This window comes from Fistularia commersonii, chromosome 22, assembly GCF_037954325.1.
Source record: "Fistularia commersonii isolate RoL2024-O1a breed Wild chromosome 22, RoL_Fcom_v1.0, whole genome shotgun sequence".
NCBI lineage: Eukaryota > Metazoa > Chordata > Actinopteri > Syngnathiformes > Fistulariidae > Fistularia > Fistularia commersonii.
The window spans coordinates 2,966,112-2,981,911 of NC_141305.1; the positions used below are offsets into that span (position 1 = coordinate 2,966,112).

General features: G+C 42.1%; 1 protein-coding gene across 7 annotated transcripts in view; it reads right to left on the reverse strand.

Moving 5' to 3' along the window:
• The window catches only part of LOC147221300 (electrogenic sodium bicarbonate cotransporter 1-like), a 58,392-nt gene that overhangs the window by 41,024 nt on the left and 1,568 nt on the right, over positions 1-15,800 (reverse strand). For 4 of the 7 annotated variants that reach the window (XM_086169720.1, XM_086169723.1, XM_086169717.1 and 1 more), the window contains exons 2-6: positions 15,438-15,503; positions 12,683-12,788; positions 11,305-11,534; positions 10,983-11,061; positions 6,440-6,513 (exon numbers count right to left, since the gene is read on the reverse strand). In XM_086169720.1, coding sequence (XP_086025846.1) covers positions 6,440-6,513; positions 10,983-10,999 — 91 coding nt within the window. In that variant the 5' untranslated portion in view covers positions 11,000-11,061; positions 11,305-11,534; positions 12,683-12,788; positions 15,438-15,503. Of the gene's footprint in view, positions 1-6,439; positions 6,514-6,596; positions 6,701-10,982; positions 11,062-11,304; positions 11,535-12,682; positions 12,789-15,437; positions 15,504-15,800 lie in introns of those variants that run through there. The other 3 variants (XM_086169722.1, XM_086169724.1, XM_086169718.1) reach the window with 2 other exon arrangements.

Consider the following 15,800-nt stretch of genomic DNA (forward strand, 5'->3'; position numbering starts at 1 on the left):
GATCAGGAAGCGGCGGAGACAAAAAACAATGGCCTCACTCCGGTCGCCTTCACAACGGCGCTCATTATTCGGCCGTACCACGTTGCACGCTGCTTTTTCGGGAGGTTTCCGGGGCACCGACGTGGGCGGAAGCGAGCGACGTTTCAACGCCAAAGTGGCGATCGGCGGAAGATAACGTGACCGATGAACATCGACGATAACAACGCGGGGGAGAAATTGCTCAAAGGCCAGATATAAATGATGTATATATTAAAAAACAATAAAAGCATATCAGTATTTATCAATCAAAATGACATGAAATAAAGTTATCAACTTAAAAACAACATTTCAGAAGCAGATTTTAAATAACGTCCTTGCGACATCAATACAACCGTTGCCGCAATTGTGCGTCAGTTGCATCGGTTCGATCCGCTGTGTGTGTCTGTTTTGTTTCTACTCTCCGTCAGTTGCGCGTCTGTCGCATCAGTGACATCTATTGTGCGTCTCCAGAGTGTATGTTGCACATGCGTTGTGAGTCTGTTGTGCGTGTGTCGCATCACTTTTGCTTCTGTGATCCCTCTGCTATGAGTTGCCGCTTTTAAGCCTCTGTCATATTAGTTTGTTGTGATAGCTCTGCACTGTGCCCGTTGTGCGTCAGTTGTGGGTCTGTTGTGCATCTGTTGCACCCGCTATGCATCTGTCGTATCAGTTTTGGTGCCGTTAGCTCTGCGGTGCACATGTTGTGCGTCAGATGTGAATCCATTTTGGGTCTGTTGTGTGTCTGTTGCACCTGTTGTGCCACATCATATCAGTGGTGGTTCTGTTAGCTCTGCAATGTGCCCGTTGTGCGTCAGTTGTGGGTCTGTTGTGCGTCAATTGCATCTGTTGTGTGTGTGTTGTATCGGTTTTGGGTCTGTTAGCTGTGGTGCGCCAGTTGTGCATCTGTTCCGCCTGTTGTGTGTGTGTGTTGTATCAGTTGTGGTTCTGTTAGCTCTGCAATGCGCCCGTTGTGCGTCAGTTGTGGGTCTGTTGTGTGTCTGTTGCACCTGTCATGCATCCGTTGTATCAGTTGTGGTTCTGTTAGCTCTGCAATGCCCCTGTTGTGCATCAGTTGTGTGTCTGTTGCATCTATTGTGCGCCTGTTGGTTGTCATTTTTGTGTCAGTTGTGCGTCAGTAACACCTGTTGCTATCACTTGTGGTTCTGTTAGCTCTGCCATGCATCAGTTGTGTGTCAGTTGTGCGTCAGTTGTGGGCCTGTTGCACCTGTTATGCATGCCCCGTGTCCGTTTTGGTATAGTTAGCTCTGCGGTGTGCACGTTGTGCGCCAGTTGTGCATCCATTGTCGGTCAGTTGTGTGTCTATTGCATCTGTTAAGCCTCTGTCATATCAGTTGTGCTTCCGGTAGCTTCCCAATGCATCAGTTGTGCGTCAGTTGTGCAACGATTGTCGGTCACTTTTGTGTCTGTTGCATCTGTCATGACTCTGTTGTATCAGTTGTGGTTATGTTAGCTCTGCAATGCGCCTGTTGTGCATCAGTTGTGTGTCTGTCGCATCTATTGTGCGCCTGTGTCAGTTTTTGTGTCAGTTGTGCGTCAATTGCACCTGTTATGCTTCACTCGTGGTTCTGTTAGCTCTGCCATGCATCAGTTGTGTGTCAGTTGTGCGCCAGTTGTTGGTCAGTTGTGTGTCTGTTGCGTCCGTTAAGCCTCTGTCGAATCAGTTGTGCTTCAGTTCCCTTCGCAATGCATCACGTGTGCGTCAGTTGCGTGTCAGTTATGGGTCCGTTGTGCGCCTGTCATGCATGTCCCGTGTCCGTTTTGGTTGCGTTAGCTCTGCCATGCATCAGTTGTGTGTCAGTTGTTGGTCAGTTGTGTATCTATTGCATCTGTTAAGCCTCTGTCGTATCACTTGTGCTTCCGTTAGCTTCGAAATACAGCACTTGTGTCTCAGTTGTGCGTCACTTGTGTGTCAGTTGTGGGTCCGTCGTGCGCCTGCTACGCATGTCCCATATCAGTTAGCTCTGCGGTGCGCCCGGTTGTGCGTCAGTTGTGTATCAGTTGTGTGTCCGCAGCGCTCAGCTGACCCCGGTCCCGACCCTGACCCTTGTCCTGGTCCTGCTCCCGCGTCTGCTCCTGACCCTGACCCCGGTCCCGCTCCTGGTCCTGGTCTAGCAGTAGGGCAAAGGCGCGCGGGGGGGCCGCGGAGCCAGCGTGGCCCACATCCCCGGGCTTTGGGCTCAACAAAGACGGCTCCCCCGCCGTGTTTACGGCAAAACACGGCGACGGCGGATGAAACGCCCCGCCGGCCCGAAACCAGGGAGAGGAGGAAAAACAAAGGGCCGTCGGAAAAGACAAGATAAACACTCGGTTGTTGTTTCAGGAGTCACCTGCAATCATGACGGCCCACCGGACGCCAACATGTGAAAATAACAAAAATAAAATCAGGGTGTCCTGGCGTTCACATGGCGAGAGGAGGCGCAGGAAAAGGGCGGGAGGGCGCAGGAGAAATAAAAAATAGCCAAGTCAGAGGGGCCTGGGATGGAAGATTTGCCGGCTGCCAGCGGAGCTTTGTGAAACTACTTCCTCTCCCGCTTTTGTCCCGGGGAAGAGACTTCCCTTTGAGCGGCGGCCCGAATGCCCGGGGGGGACGCCGAGCTCGCCTCGACGCCCGTTCAGCTCTCGGGATTTCTGAGGAGAGGCAACGCCGGCCGCCGGTTTCCCCGGTGACCTGCCTGGATGCAACACCGACAGCATGCTAAAACACGGGTGGGCTATGTGAGGAGGGATTTAAATTGTAGTATTTGTGTACTACGTTATTCCTTCGCTGATGAATTAGTAATATCAGCGTAGAGTAGTTATTATATAGTAATAATAAGAACATAAAGTAGTTATTACATAGCAATAATTACGTAAGACTGAAGAGGGCAAGTGCATTGACTTAACATTCATTAAACAGACAATTAAACCTTAAATTATTCCAGTGTCACTGTTAGTCTCTCCAACTTTGCACAGCTTTTTTATTTAGTTTGTAAAGATCAAAAGGGTACAAATATATTACATTTCTTTTTCATTTGTGTTTATTAAAAAATATGTTAGATTAAAATCCATGTCAGTAAATTCTCTTTTCTGTTTTTATTCACTTTATTCTCTTTTCTCTTTCTCTCGTTTGTTTATTTGGCGAGGAAACTTGCAGTAGCACACACACACACACACACACACACACACACACACACACACACACACTGAATCCCCCAGTGGCAGTGACCAGAATTACACACTAATGTATAATCCAACTTAAATCGGACTTAATGCAATAGAAAAAAAAATATCTTATGTATCATTATAAACCGGTCAAACACGTAAAGGGAACACTTAAACTCCTAGTCAATCACACTTGTGTGAACTTAGGAAGCAACACTGATTCATTTTGACTCGTTTTAAGGACATTTACATCCACATTTGTGTGTTTTTCCACTTTCATTTTGAGTGCGACTCCAAATCCAGACCTCCATGGGTTCATACATTTGATTTCCATTGATTATTTTTGTGTGATTTTGTTGACAACACATTCAACTATGTAAAGAACAAAGTATTCAATAAAAATATCTCATTCATTCAGATCAGGGATGTGTTATTTTAGTGTGCCCTATATTTTTTTGAGAAGTGTATGTCTTATAATTTTATCTATGCCTCTGCTCCTAGGACAGGATGAGTTTATGCATAAATTGAAAATTGCCTAAATTAAGAAAATTAAGTACATTAGAATAACAAGAAAAACAACAGTAATAATACTAGTAGCAATCATAAAGATACTATTTAAAATAATATAACAGTAATAATTATAATTTAAAACAATCTAATTATAATAATGATAACAACAATATTACATCTACCAATAGTAATAACAATAACAACAACAACAACAACAATACTAGTACTACCATTAATAATAAAAATAATAATAAAATAATAATAATAATACTAGTACTACCGATAATAATAATAAAAACAACAACAACAACAACAACAACAAGAATACTAGTACAACCAATAATAATAATCATAATAATAATAATAATAATAATAACAATAGTACCACAACGAAAATAATAAAATAACAACAACAACAATACTAGTACTACCAATAATAACAACAACAACAACAACAACAACAACAACAACAACAGGAATACTAGTACTACCAATAATAATAATAATAATAATAATGATAATAATGATAATAAAAATAATAATAATACGTTATCCTAGAATTACAAAAAAAAATTAATATAAAATGAAGTGAATTGCCAAAAAAAGGTGAACGTGCGGTCATTCATTCATCATTCGGCATACAACCATTCACCTTCTCATTCACACAATTCAGGGTCTCTAGCGAACCTCCCCCCTGGATTTGCACGGCGCGAGGAACCCGGAGAACCCGGCGGGAATCCAACCCGGGACCTCCTTGGAGCGCTAACCTCTGCACCACCAACTTCGTCTTGAAAAAATGCAAAACGCTCAAATCTCTATCCTGCATTTTAGCGAGACGTGTCTCATGGGTCTCCTCTGTTAGCATTAGCTAATAGCAAAGAGCTATAACAAATAGCAGTTATGGGTTTGACCTGGAGGGAACATCTAAACAGAGGTCACGCCGCCACATTGCTAGTTTATCTTTAGCCCGAGCGCCGTCTGTGACGCAGGGTCCAGATAGCCGCCGCTTTCCCGAGTCCAACCGCCGGCTAATCGTCGTCTGACAGAGATAATTCCCCCCTCCCTTGAACATTTATCAGGTCCGGAGTTTGAAATGTCAGGGTTTGTTTGTTTTATCGCTTGTTGTTGTTGTTATTGTTTTGTTTCTTATCTTTAAGCGAGCCGGTCAGGTGAGATTCAAGCAAACAGCCGAGGACTAATTACACGCAGCTGAGACACACACACACACAAACACACACACACACACATGCGCGCGCACAGGATATTAAGGGATAGAAAAGAGGGTTCAAGCCGAGGTGACACCTGAGAAAACTGGGGGCGGGACGGACGCCGCTGTGCAGATTCCAGCTTTGGTTCTCGGCCAGGGGGGAAAAAGGGGAGGCCGCATTTTTGGAGAAATTCTCGCCTCTGTGGTATTAATGTTTTATTCCGTCATTCCGAAATAAAACAGAATAAATAAACCTCGGGGTAATCGGGGGGGGGGGGGGGGGGGGGGTTACTTTAAAATTCCAACACTATATGCGACGGGAACGGCGATGTGAATGCGGGGAGCGTCTCCTAAATGTGGAATAATGTGGCAAATTTGTCAAATAAATTAAGAGGAAATAAATACATTTTAAAAAATCCACCACAAGCAACACAAGAAAATGCATGTTGACATTTTTTATAATCTCTTTTCCAATATTTATTTGCTCTTCTTGCTTTGGATTCATTGGTTTTCCTGTCGTTTACATTTGGTTGTGTGTATTAATGTATTATTACAGTGTGGCCGGCCCACCGGGTCCTCGCTCGCCAGATTAGCGTGGGAGTAAACGCGTGTTTGCTGTTCCACATCGTTCCCGTGCCAACTCGATTAACAGGTGAACGTCAGCGTGCCTCAGACGGGGGAAGGATGTGCGAAATTTGGCCGTTGTTCACGGTCACCTACTTCTGCCACGGACACACTGCCTTTACAATAAAAAGGTTAAAGCCGCGGAAGACGGCGGACAAAAAAATAATTTTCTGATTTTCATCTTTTTTTTTTATTATTATACCTCGTCTATTTCTTTTATTTTTGTTATTTTTTTCACTATATTCATCATCCTTTTTTCTTGCTTTTCAGTTTCTGAATGGGATAAAACATGTTTTTTATGATATTTTGGCTATTTTCTTTTTGATATTTTGTCCTTGTTTATTTAAGAATATCATTTTTGTTATTTCAGTGATTTGCTCATCATTTTTTTTTGGACTTGTGTTTTCAGTCTTTCCTTATTTTTTGATTTCATCATTTCAGTGATTAGCTCATAATTTTTATTTATTTATCTATTTATTTATTCTTTTTATTCTATCCATTAATTTATTTTATTCACATTTCATTTTCCTATTTTAAATGATATTCTTGGTACGTTCTTCTTAATATTCTTTACCTGTTTTTTTTTTGTTTTTTTTTTTTTTTATTTTAATTCATCATTTTATTTTTTCAATTTTCAGCAAGTACCCCATCATTTCCACTTTATCAAAATTTACTCATTTATCCTTTTTACACACTTCTAATTTTCTGTTCGGAACACGCTTTTTTGAATTTTTATAAACACATACTTGGTGAAAACCAGTTGGTGGAACCTCCTCCATGACCAAAATGCATCGAATTACACATAATTAGCGAAGAGAAAAAGAAGCGTAAAGTGTGGTGTTTTCACCATCTAAAGATAATTGCTATTTATTGAAATTTTTTTCCGCTCTCATCCACGCATGAGACGCGAGGACTCACCCTCCACCTCCTCTTCGTCGCAGATGTGCTTGACCAAGGACGCCCCCCGGTCCAGGACCGCCTCGTCCTCCATCCTGTAGTAGTAAAAGAGGAAGAAAGACTGCTCACACTTCTCCTCCAGCGACAGCGTGGAGCCATAGCGCTTGGGCTCGGTCACCTGCAGCAAATTGGGACTGGGAGTGAGGCGGGTGCTGCTGGTGGCGCTCATCTCCGCCCGCTAACGCTCATGGACGCCGAGCGACCGGCCGGCGCCGAGCGGCGGAGGTTTGGAGCGACGGGCGAAATTGCCAAAAAAAAAAAAAAAAAAAAAAAAAATCAACAACAAAAAAAAGTGTCCTTTGAGCGCGAGAACGCGTGTTGTAGTCGGCGGGGGGGCAAAGTGCACGAGCAGCGGGCGTAATGGACTTAATCTGGCGGGTGGGAGGCGACGGGGAGGACAGGAAGTCTGCGCTAATTGGTCGAGATGGAAGGGGGGGGGGTAAAAATAAGGATGAAGTTGCAGGCGGTGGGAGAAGTGACGCCCTGGAAGACCAGATCCGGGAAGCAGGGAGATACATGAGGTCGAGCGCAGGGGTCTAATCGGTCACACACACACACACACACACACACGCACGACAAAGCCTGTCCATCTGGTCAGTAATGCCCCCACCACCACCTCCGCCACTTCGGAAACAAGTGGGGCATCACATGTCTGTCTACTCATCCGCCCTTACAGGATTACAGCGGCTTTGCTTAAATGACAACACAAGATACGAGGACGCCAACGGGCCGCCGCCGAGGCTCCCCGATCCCGCCTCCCAAAAGGGGGGACGGATCGTTCCACATCCCGCCGATCGGGACTTTTATTTCGCGTTTGTCCCCGTCGGCTTTCGAGGATTCGGAGGTTGCGTTTGTTACGGTTTCGGGATTTAATCCCCCAACATACAAACATGTCAGAAGTGGGGAAGGGGTGGCGGTCCATGTAGGAGTTAGCTTAGCCTTAGCTAGCCTAATAGGATCAACTATTTTTTAAATTGATTTGTTTATTTTTCCTCTCCGGTCCAACGCGACCGGATTTTCACGATAAAAGCGCTGTTTTCGCGAATGATGAAGTCGAACGTGATGGTTTGAATGACGGCGAGTCAAACAAGGAGCTGAAAACAGCTCAAAAAATATAGAGTATTTGTACTTTTGATACCATTTCTTTGCAGTACTTCAGCCTGTTTGTATTTTTCTACTAGAAGTAGAAAAGATACTACTAGGATACACAGAACTATTGCATCCGGTGAAGGTCGTCATGCCAACTTAATCCATTTGGGTCAAAGTGGCCTCAGGGGTCAAAGGTCACGGAGTTCTCCCATCTGCCAGGGGTGGAGGGGAGGGTTAGCGCCAAAGCTAACTATCATTGATAACATTCAGCATTGATCACTCGCACAGCGTTAACAGTGGGAACGGTGGATTCTTGCTGATTTTCTATCAATTTAGTTATTGATTGGCAGGATAATTCAGCCTTTTACCAAGCGCACTCGTATGGAGCGAAAACAGGTGTTTATTTTTTTTTATTTTATTTTTTTTTCAAAATTAATACAACTTGAAGAAATCAAGGAAAATATCCCAATGAAATAATTTAGAAAATAACAAGAAAGACTGACTGTTTTTTTTTAAAAGGAAGCGTGTAAATTAGCAAAAGAAAATTCAAAAAATTAAATAACACAACAAAACTCTGAATATTAGCAAAAGAAAATACATTTCTGCCATGAATAAATAAATGAATAAATTAAGAGACAGAATTTTGTGCATCCCTCCACACTCCAATCCAAGTATTTAGAAAAAAAAGTTGTTTTTTTTTTCCAAAATCACAAGTTGAAGGAATCAAGGAAAATATCCCATTGAAATAATTAAAAAAATTACACAAATAAATCAATAATTTATTTAAAAAAACAAGATATGTAAATTAGCACAAAAAAGAAGAAGAAAATTTTAAAATAATGCAAAAAATTGAATACTGGCAAGAGAAAAAAAAATTGTCAATCAATTAGTAAATAATACATTAAAAGATAGCATTTCGCTCATCCCTCCATACTCCTTCAGCCATTTATCAAAGGTGCAAGTATGAAGAAATAAAAGGTGTTTGTTTTTTTTCCCAAAATCATACAAGTTGAGGGAACCAAGGAAAATATACCAATGAAATAATTTAGAAAATAAAAAAAGATAAATGAATCATTTATTTAAGAAACAATATACGTAAATTAGAAAAAAGAAGAAAAATGTAAAAAAATGCAAAAAAAAAAAAAAACACTGGAATATTAGCAAAAGAAAAATGACTTTTGTCCATAAATAAGTAAACACGAAAACTTTGCAAACGTGCAATAATTGCACGTCTCAAACGTTCAAGTATGAAGAAAAAAAGTGTAAGTGATTTTTTTTTCCAAAATCACACAAGTTGAAGGAACCAAGGAAAATATCCCAAAGAAACAAATTTAGAAAATAACAAAAATAAATGAATAATCTATTTAAGAAACAAAATATGTAAATGAATTTTGTCCTTAATAAGTAAACGCGCAAACTTTGCAAATGTGCAATAATAACACGCATCAAACGTTCAAGTATGAAGAAAAAAAAGCGTGAGTGTTTTTTTTCCAAAATCACCCAAGTTGAAGGAACCAAGGGGAATATCCCAATGAAACAAATTTAGAAAATAACAAAAATAAATGAATAATTTATTTAAGAAACAAAATATGTAAATCAGAAAAAAAAAAAAAAAGTAAAATAATGCAAAAAAAAAAAACTAAAAAAAAAAACATTGGAATAAGCACGTAGAAAGAAAGAAGAAAAAAAAGTCCACGTTTTCAGATTTCCAGCTCCGGATCGATATATTCGAGTCTCTCCCATAACTTAAACAACTCCTGGGGACGAAGTAAATTTTCTATCTGAGTGATTTTTAAAAAAAAACCCCCAGTTTGCGACCCGGGGTCTCCCTCTCTCTGCCTTCCCGTCCCCCACCAGCGCCCATCTCTCTTCCACCATCGCCCCCTATGGAAGGAGCAAGAGCATCGCAGCTGCCCCGTTCCTCCACCTGCCTGCATCTGACCCTCCGCAGCCTCCTCTCTCGCAAAGAGGGAGGTCGCCACATTCATCGCGCCCATTCTGGATGACGACGACCTTTGACCTTACAAAAAAAAATAAAGAGGGGAAAATCAACGGCGCAGCGTCGAAGCACGCCTTCGTATTGACGCTGTTACTTTGCACCCGTGGCTGTAAATGCGTCGCCGTCGATTACGTCACAGATACTGTATCAGTGGCGACTGTCCTTGCTGAGCCGTGATCTGTGTGTGTGGGTGTGTGTGTGTGTGTGTGTGTGTGTGTGTGTGTGTGCTCTCGGTCGCTTCCCTGATGCAAGTGACGACGGTGCGTCCACACATCAAACAGCCCCGAGGCACCAGGAATGAATGTGTGTGTGTGTGTGTGTGTGTGTGTGTGTGTGTGTACAGTAAGCGGTGCACACAGGAATGCACGTGCCCCCCCCCCCCCATGTCTGGTATTCTGACAAATCTTTAACTTGGTGAAATTTTAAAAATATTTTATAATGTAAGATACTTTAAAAACAATAACAATAACAGCTGTCAATCAAAGGTGATCAATCAAACCGATCGAATTTCTCGGCCGCCTGCAAATTTTTTTCTTTGCACAAACTGATTCTTCCCCTGAATGTCAGGTCTTTTTCTTTCCTTTTAAGCTTTCGGCAGAAATATTTCTTTATATGCTCTTTATACATTTTTTTTTTTAAATATATGCTTTTTGAAATTTTGGGACAATTCTTAGGGACAATTTTTCCTATTTTTGAGGGGAAAATTTTTTTGGACGAGGGGTTTTTGGGTAATTTTGAAAAATCATTTCAAATCTTTTATCTTTGAAAATTACACGTCATTAATTTGGGGCATTTTAAGTCATTTATTTTTGACTGTATTGCTTTTCCTGGGTCACGAGGCATTCGTTCTCTCATTCACACATCCGGGTGTTACAATAAATCTCCTGCATGTTTTTGGACTGCAGGAGGAACCCGAAGAACCCGGAGGAACCCCGCGCAGATACGGGGAGAACGTGGAGACTCCACACAGAAGGCAGGAATCCGACCAGGGACCTTCTCGCTCAGAGTCGCTGGAATATTACCAATTTTTGAAACCTATCAGACTGGGATTTCGTTCCAGGTTCTTCTGAAGGTGGAGCTGCTCCCGGACATCCGACCGCCTGCCTCTCACGTGAAAGCAAGCGGGTCGGGGAACGAGGGAAGGCGGGGAGATCTTCCACCGTTTAAACTTTAACCCGCTCACACTTTGAAGAGTCTGCTTTCCCCTGGTTGCACAATTCACACTCTTTTCACTTTTCTTGGAAATGAAGTCAACGCGTCACTCTGCTGTCCGACTGTCCGTGAAGCGCACACAGAAATATCAGAAGAGAAAACCCTCGTTTCTGGACGCGTTTAGAGGTCACACACACACACACACACACACACACAGGGAGAAGAAGACGAAAGTGCAACCGTGATGCATTTGAGGTCACTCACTTCTTGTTGCCGCTCATCCCGTCTTGTGGCGTGAGATCAGGATGTTCTCGATCACCGGCAGAGGCGGTTGACGTCTGACCTGCAGGAGGCGAACCGGGGATTAAAAAGCGTTTGCAGGATTTTGAGAGTTTAAATGAGAAGAGGAGGGTCCACAATCATCCCCTTGCATGAGACAGGTAGACGGCGATGAGACGCTAAACTTTTTAAAAAGTATTTTTTTTCCCACCCTAATATGAATGTATACGGGGGTGATGCGTTTAAAGACAATCGGACAAAAGGAAACGGATGCGCTTTTACGCACAGGAACGCAAAAATACAGAACCTTAATGCGGCCGTGGGAAGTCCGTTTCACGTTTATCCCGTCGTGACACGTCCGATGCGAGTGGCCTCTGCCGTGTCTGCCTCGACCCCACGGTGGCACGAAGGTGAAGAATCCCGTGTCCGACGCGCCGGGAAACTTTGTTTGTGACGCCGCGGCGGAGGAGCGCGGCCGGGCCATCCTTCCACGCCAAGGCCACTCCTACCGGGAGGAGGAGGAGGGGGGCTCAACCGCTGCACCATCATCACGTTATGACACACACACACACACACACACACACACACACACACACACACACACACACACACACATCATTAACCACACACCACCCTCCAGCAGGCTGCAACCTCACCGCGCAGATCGCGTACCTTGAACGCAGCATCAGCAGGAGCAAATGTGAAAATAAAATAAAATAAAATAAAATAAAATAAAATAAAATAAAATAAAATAAAATAAAATAAAATAAAATAAAAATAATAATAATAATAATGAAATAAAATAAAAAAAAATTAAATTAAAATTCGACATCATAATGGGATGTTTCATTCGCAAAATCAAAGCTGTTAATGTCATTAATTCGATCAAATCAAACTTTAAAGTTTTGTGATCGATATGCACGATCAAATGTGAGATGTTCAAGTCCCCCAACGGCTCACAGGGAATTTAAACTCCGTGTGACACCTGCTGGGGACCGTTCTTCCGTTACTTCGTGTCGGAAAGAGTAGTTTCCGGTCGACAGCGCTCTCTGCTGGCGAAAAATAAACAATGAGTGGAAATTGGAGGGGAGATTTTCTCCGTGGGAGTTTTCACTTGAAATCCCGAGGATCCTATAATGACCCCGTTGACCTTCAGATACGGCTGAATGGAAAACTGGAAAATCCAGCAATTACAATTAGTCAAAGTACCAGCATCCTGCTGCTGACAGGTGTGTGTGTGTGTGTGTCATCCCTTTCTGAAAGCACTACATCTTATTCTTGGGAGGGAAAGAACACACACACACACACAAACACACATGCGGCGGGTGATTTCAGGACACACACACACACACACACACACTGGGAGATGCTCAAACTCACTTACAGTGAATTTCCCCTTTAATTATGGCCGGGCTCATTAATATTTCATTGTATTCTTATTCTTCCTCCTTTCTACTATTATCTATTACTGTTATGTTTTTTACTTGAAACTCTGGCACAACAATTTCCTTCGGAATAAATAAAGTTGTTCTCATCTCATCTCATCTAACATAAAATAAAACGATCTCTGCCAATATATCTTAAAACACTGTAAATGTTGAAGGCAGGGTGCTTCAACATACCGTGTTTGCATGCACGTGACTCACGTGTGCATGTCACACACACACACACACATGCACACACACCTCATGTTACTGTCTGGCCTTTTGTCCTGGGTGTTGATTCCGCCGCAGGTGTGAAGTTCTGGCAAGGCGACGGTGCATCCGTGCACGCTCGGCTAACTCCCGAGGGCTGTTTGAATTAAAGAAAAATAAAGGAATGCAACGTCAATAAATTGTCCGATCGGGTTTTCACACAAAACACGTCAGGGTGCGGCGGAGACGGCGGCCCTCATCGCGGGGAGCAGCCGCCGTGCCGAACTCAGGCGCCACATGGTCAAGCCACTCAGTGTTTCTTGTTTTCTGATCACCAGCAGAAGAAAAAGACATTTAAATATGCGTTTGCTACGTGAGCAAAATCCTGACTTGAGCCCGAGTTTCTGGTGGTCAAGCCAGGTTTAAACGGATCGCAGTGTGTTCATTCAGACACACACGCATAAATATATAACAAAAATAAATCATTCGAGGTGGAATAAATTACCTTTAATAACAAAAAAACTATTTATGAGAATAGTTTGTTTTCTCCAAAGTTATTTCTAATGGTATGAAACATTTTTAATATGGTTTATTTATTTTACCTCTAATTATCCTACAGAATATTCTGATTCACTTTTTATTTATGTTTTCAATATTGTTGAATGTTTATTTATTTTACCTCATATACCTCAATTTATTGAAAAAATAAATTCCATTGAAATGTATTTCTATTTTTTTTTCATTCAGATGTGATTTTTTTATTGGAATTACTTGGAAAATGATATTTTACTCCAATTTATTTTTTAGATTGATGAACATTTGCATTCATTCATTAATTTGACAGTTTGATAGTGAAAGACGGGAAGGGACACCTGATACTTTTTGGAAAGTTAGGGGCTGTTGATACAACACGCCGTCAGACGTGAAGACGGGGAGTTTATGGCCTGAGAAATATAATCCGTCTGAACTTTCTAACCACAAACTGATTTCAGATTCTGCGTATTCTCCGGATCTCCTGTCAGAACCGGGCACCGAGATTAAATCTTAATTTAATTTTCCATCCGTGGTAATCTCCATTTGCTGCTGGACGTTCATCTCCGGATGGGTTTATTAGTGTTTTTGGCAACGACACGGCACGCCGAGGTGAACGCCTCTCACTGGCCGGGCCTGATTGGACCAGATTTATCCATATTTGACAATAATTGGGCTGTTGACCTCCCGCAGTCCTCATATGAGGACTTATTGTCATTTGTTATAGAGCACGAGCATCAAACTCAAGGCCCGCGGGCCAAATCTGGCCCGTCACCTCATTTTCTGTGGCCGGTAAGAACGTCTTAAAAGGTCTGATTGTCCGAAAATAAATAAGTCATTGACCATAAACTACATTTTCCACAATTCATGCCAATCATGTTACCCGCAAAGTGAAGGCCTCCCGTCATTAGATCCACATCAGTGCCATTTTCAACAAGCGGAATTAAGAAACACAAATGATCCCTCAATTTAGAGCCTTTTTATGGCATCTGCTTTTGGTAGAAACAGAAAATTGCAAAAGTCACAAGTGAAGCTTAACTAATCTTGTTATTGAAAAAACTACAACTTTCATAGTTTGAGCTTGAAAGTACAAACAGGGTTGTGTCAAATAAGACCTTTGATGGAATGAGGGGGAAACTCAGCCGCCGTAAAGAGACGATAAACACAGCGTAGCTTCACCAAAAGCTGAGTAGCAAAGCAAACTCCTTGTCTGTGTTAGCGTGGAGCTAACTAAAATACGTGTGTGCGATCCATACTTAAGTCTTAGCCGGCAGCTAAGCTAATGCTCACCGGTGGGTAAATGGGAAAAAAAGCAGCTGCAAAAATGGGCGGGGAAACAGGACAAAAAAAACTGAAAAAAAATAAACAAAATACAAATAATCCAAATAAAACGAAATAAAATGAAAATGACCATGAAGTTAGCGTTTTTTTGTGATATTCTGCTCACCGCTTGATCATTTTTATGTTATTTTATTTTTTAAATAAAATGATATAAGATAAAAATGACCAGGAAGTTAGCAGATATTTTTGTGATATTCAGCTAACCTCCCGATCATTTTTATTTTATTCATTTGTTTGAAATACAATAAAACAAAATAATAATGACCAGGAAGTTAGCAGAGTATTGCGAAAAAAGAAACATTCAATCAGAACAAATCATATTTTAAATGACTTAAAAAGTGTGTGCAATTTTTTAATTAATGTACAGAAGGTTGACTCACTGATTATTCTGCGAGCAAACAAGTAGCTTTCCACAACAAACATGATAAAATGATATATACAATGAAAAACAAGCCGACGCTAGGCGGATCGATCCGTTCATTCATTCATTCATCACACTTACATAATGTGCACCGAGTGCTTTTTTGCCGTTTGGAACTTAAATTTTCCACGAGACGAGACGAGAATTTGTTCTCAAAACATTGTTTTATGTTTTTATCCATAACACAAAATATTGTTGAGCGTAACACGGCTGCTACGCGTCTGAGAGAAGCGACTGCGCGGGGAGGTGGTCCCACATACGTGCGTGTATAATGCAAAACACACTGCGTTTTATACATGCGGAGGCCGCGGCACGTCAGCATTTCCATGTTTTCCCCTCGACGGCGGCGGGAACGAGAATTTCTGAATGGACGTTTTGGTATCATTCATCAGCTATTCACTTCCTCTTTAAACACGAGAGCGATTTTAACACTTGTCCACTGAATTTTTGGGCGATTGTCAAGCGTCGTGTTGTTTCTAGTGCCCTGGATTTACCTGACGGCGTCCGACTCACCTGAGTCACCTGCGCCGCGTCACTCCGATTGGTTCAGGGTGAGGCGGGATCCGCTTCGCCGCAACCCTATTGGACGATAAACCAGGAAGTTACATGTCGTTGGCAGACGTATTGTTTCTGTTTTTCTTTTAATAACTACAAAGATTTTTTATTATCGTAATGGAATTTTCTCTCCAAACAATTGATGCGTCACCATCGTCAATAACATTCTTCTCCAAAAGTGTGTGTCCCCACACACACACACACACACGCACACCCCATCTGGAAGGGATGTTCATCGTGCGTCCTTCGGTTCCAGATGTGTGCGCGCTTTGCTTGGTTGTAAAGAAACGCGAGACGAATTCTTCCAGCTCTCGGGACTCG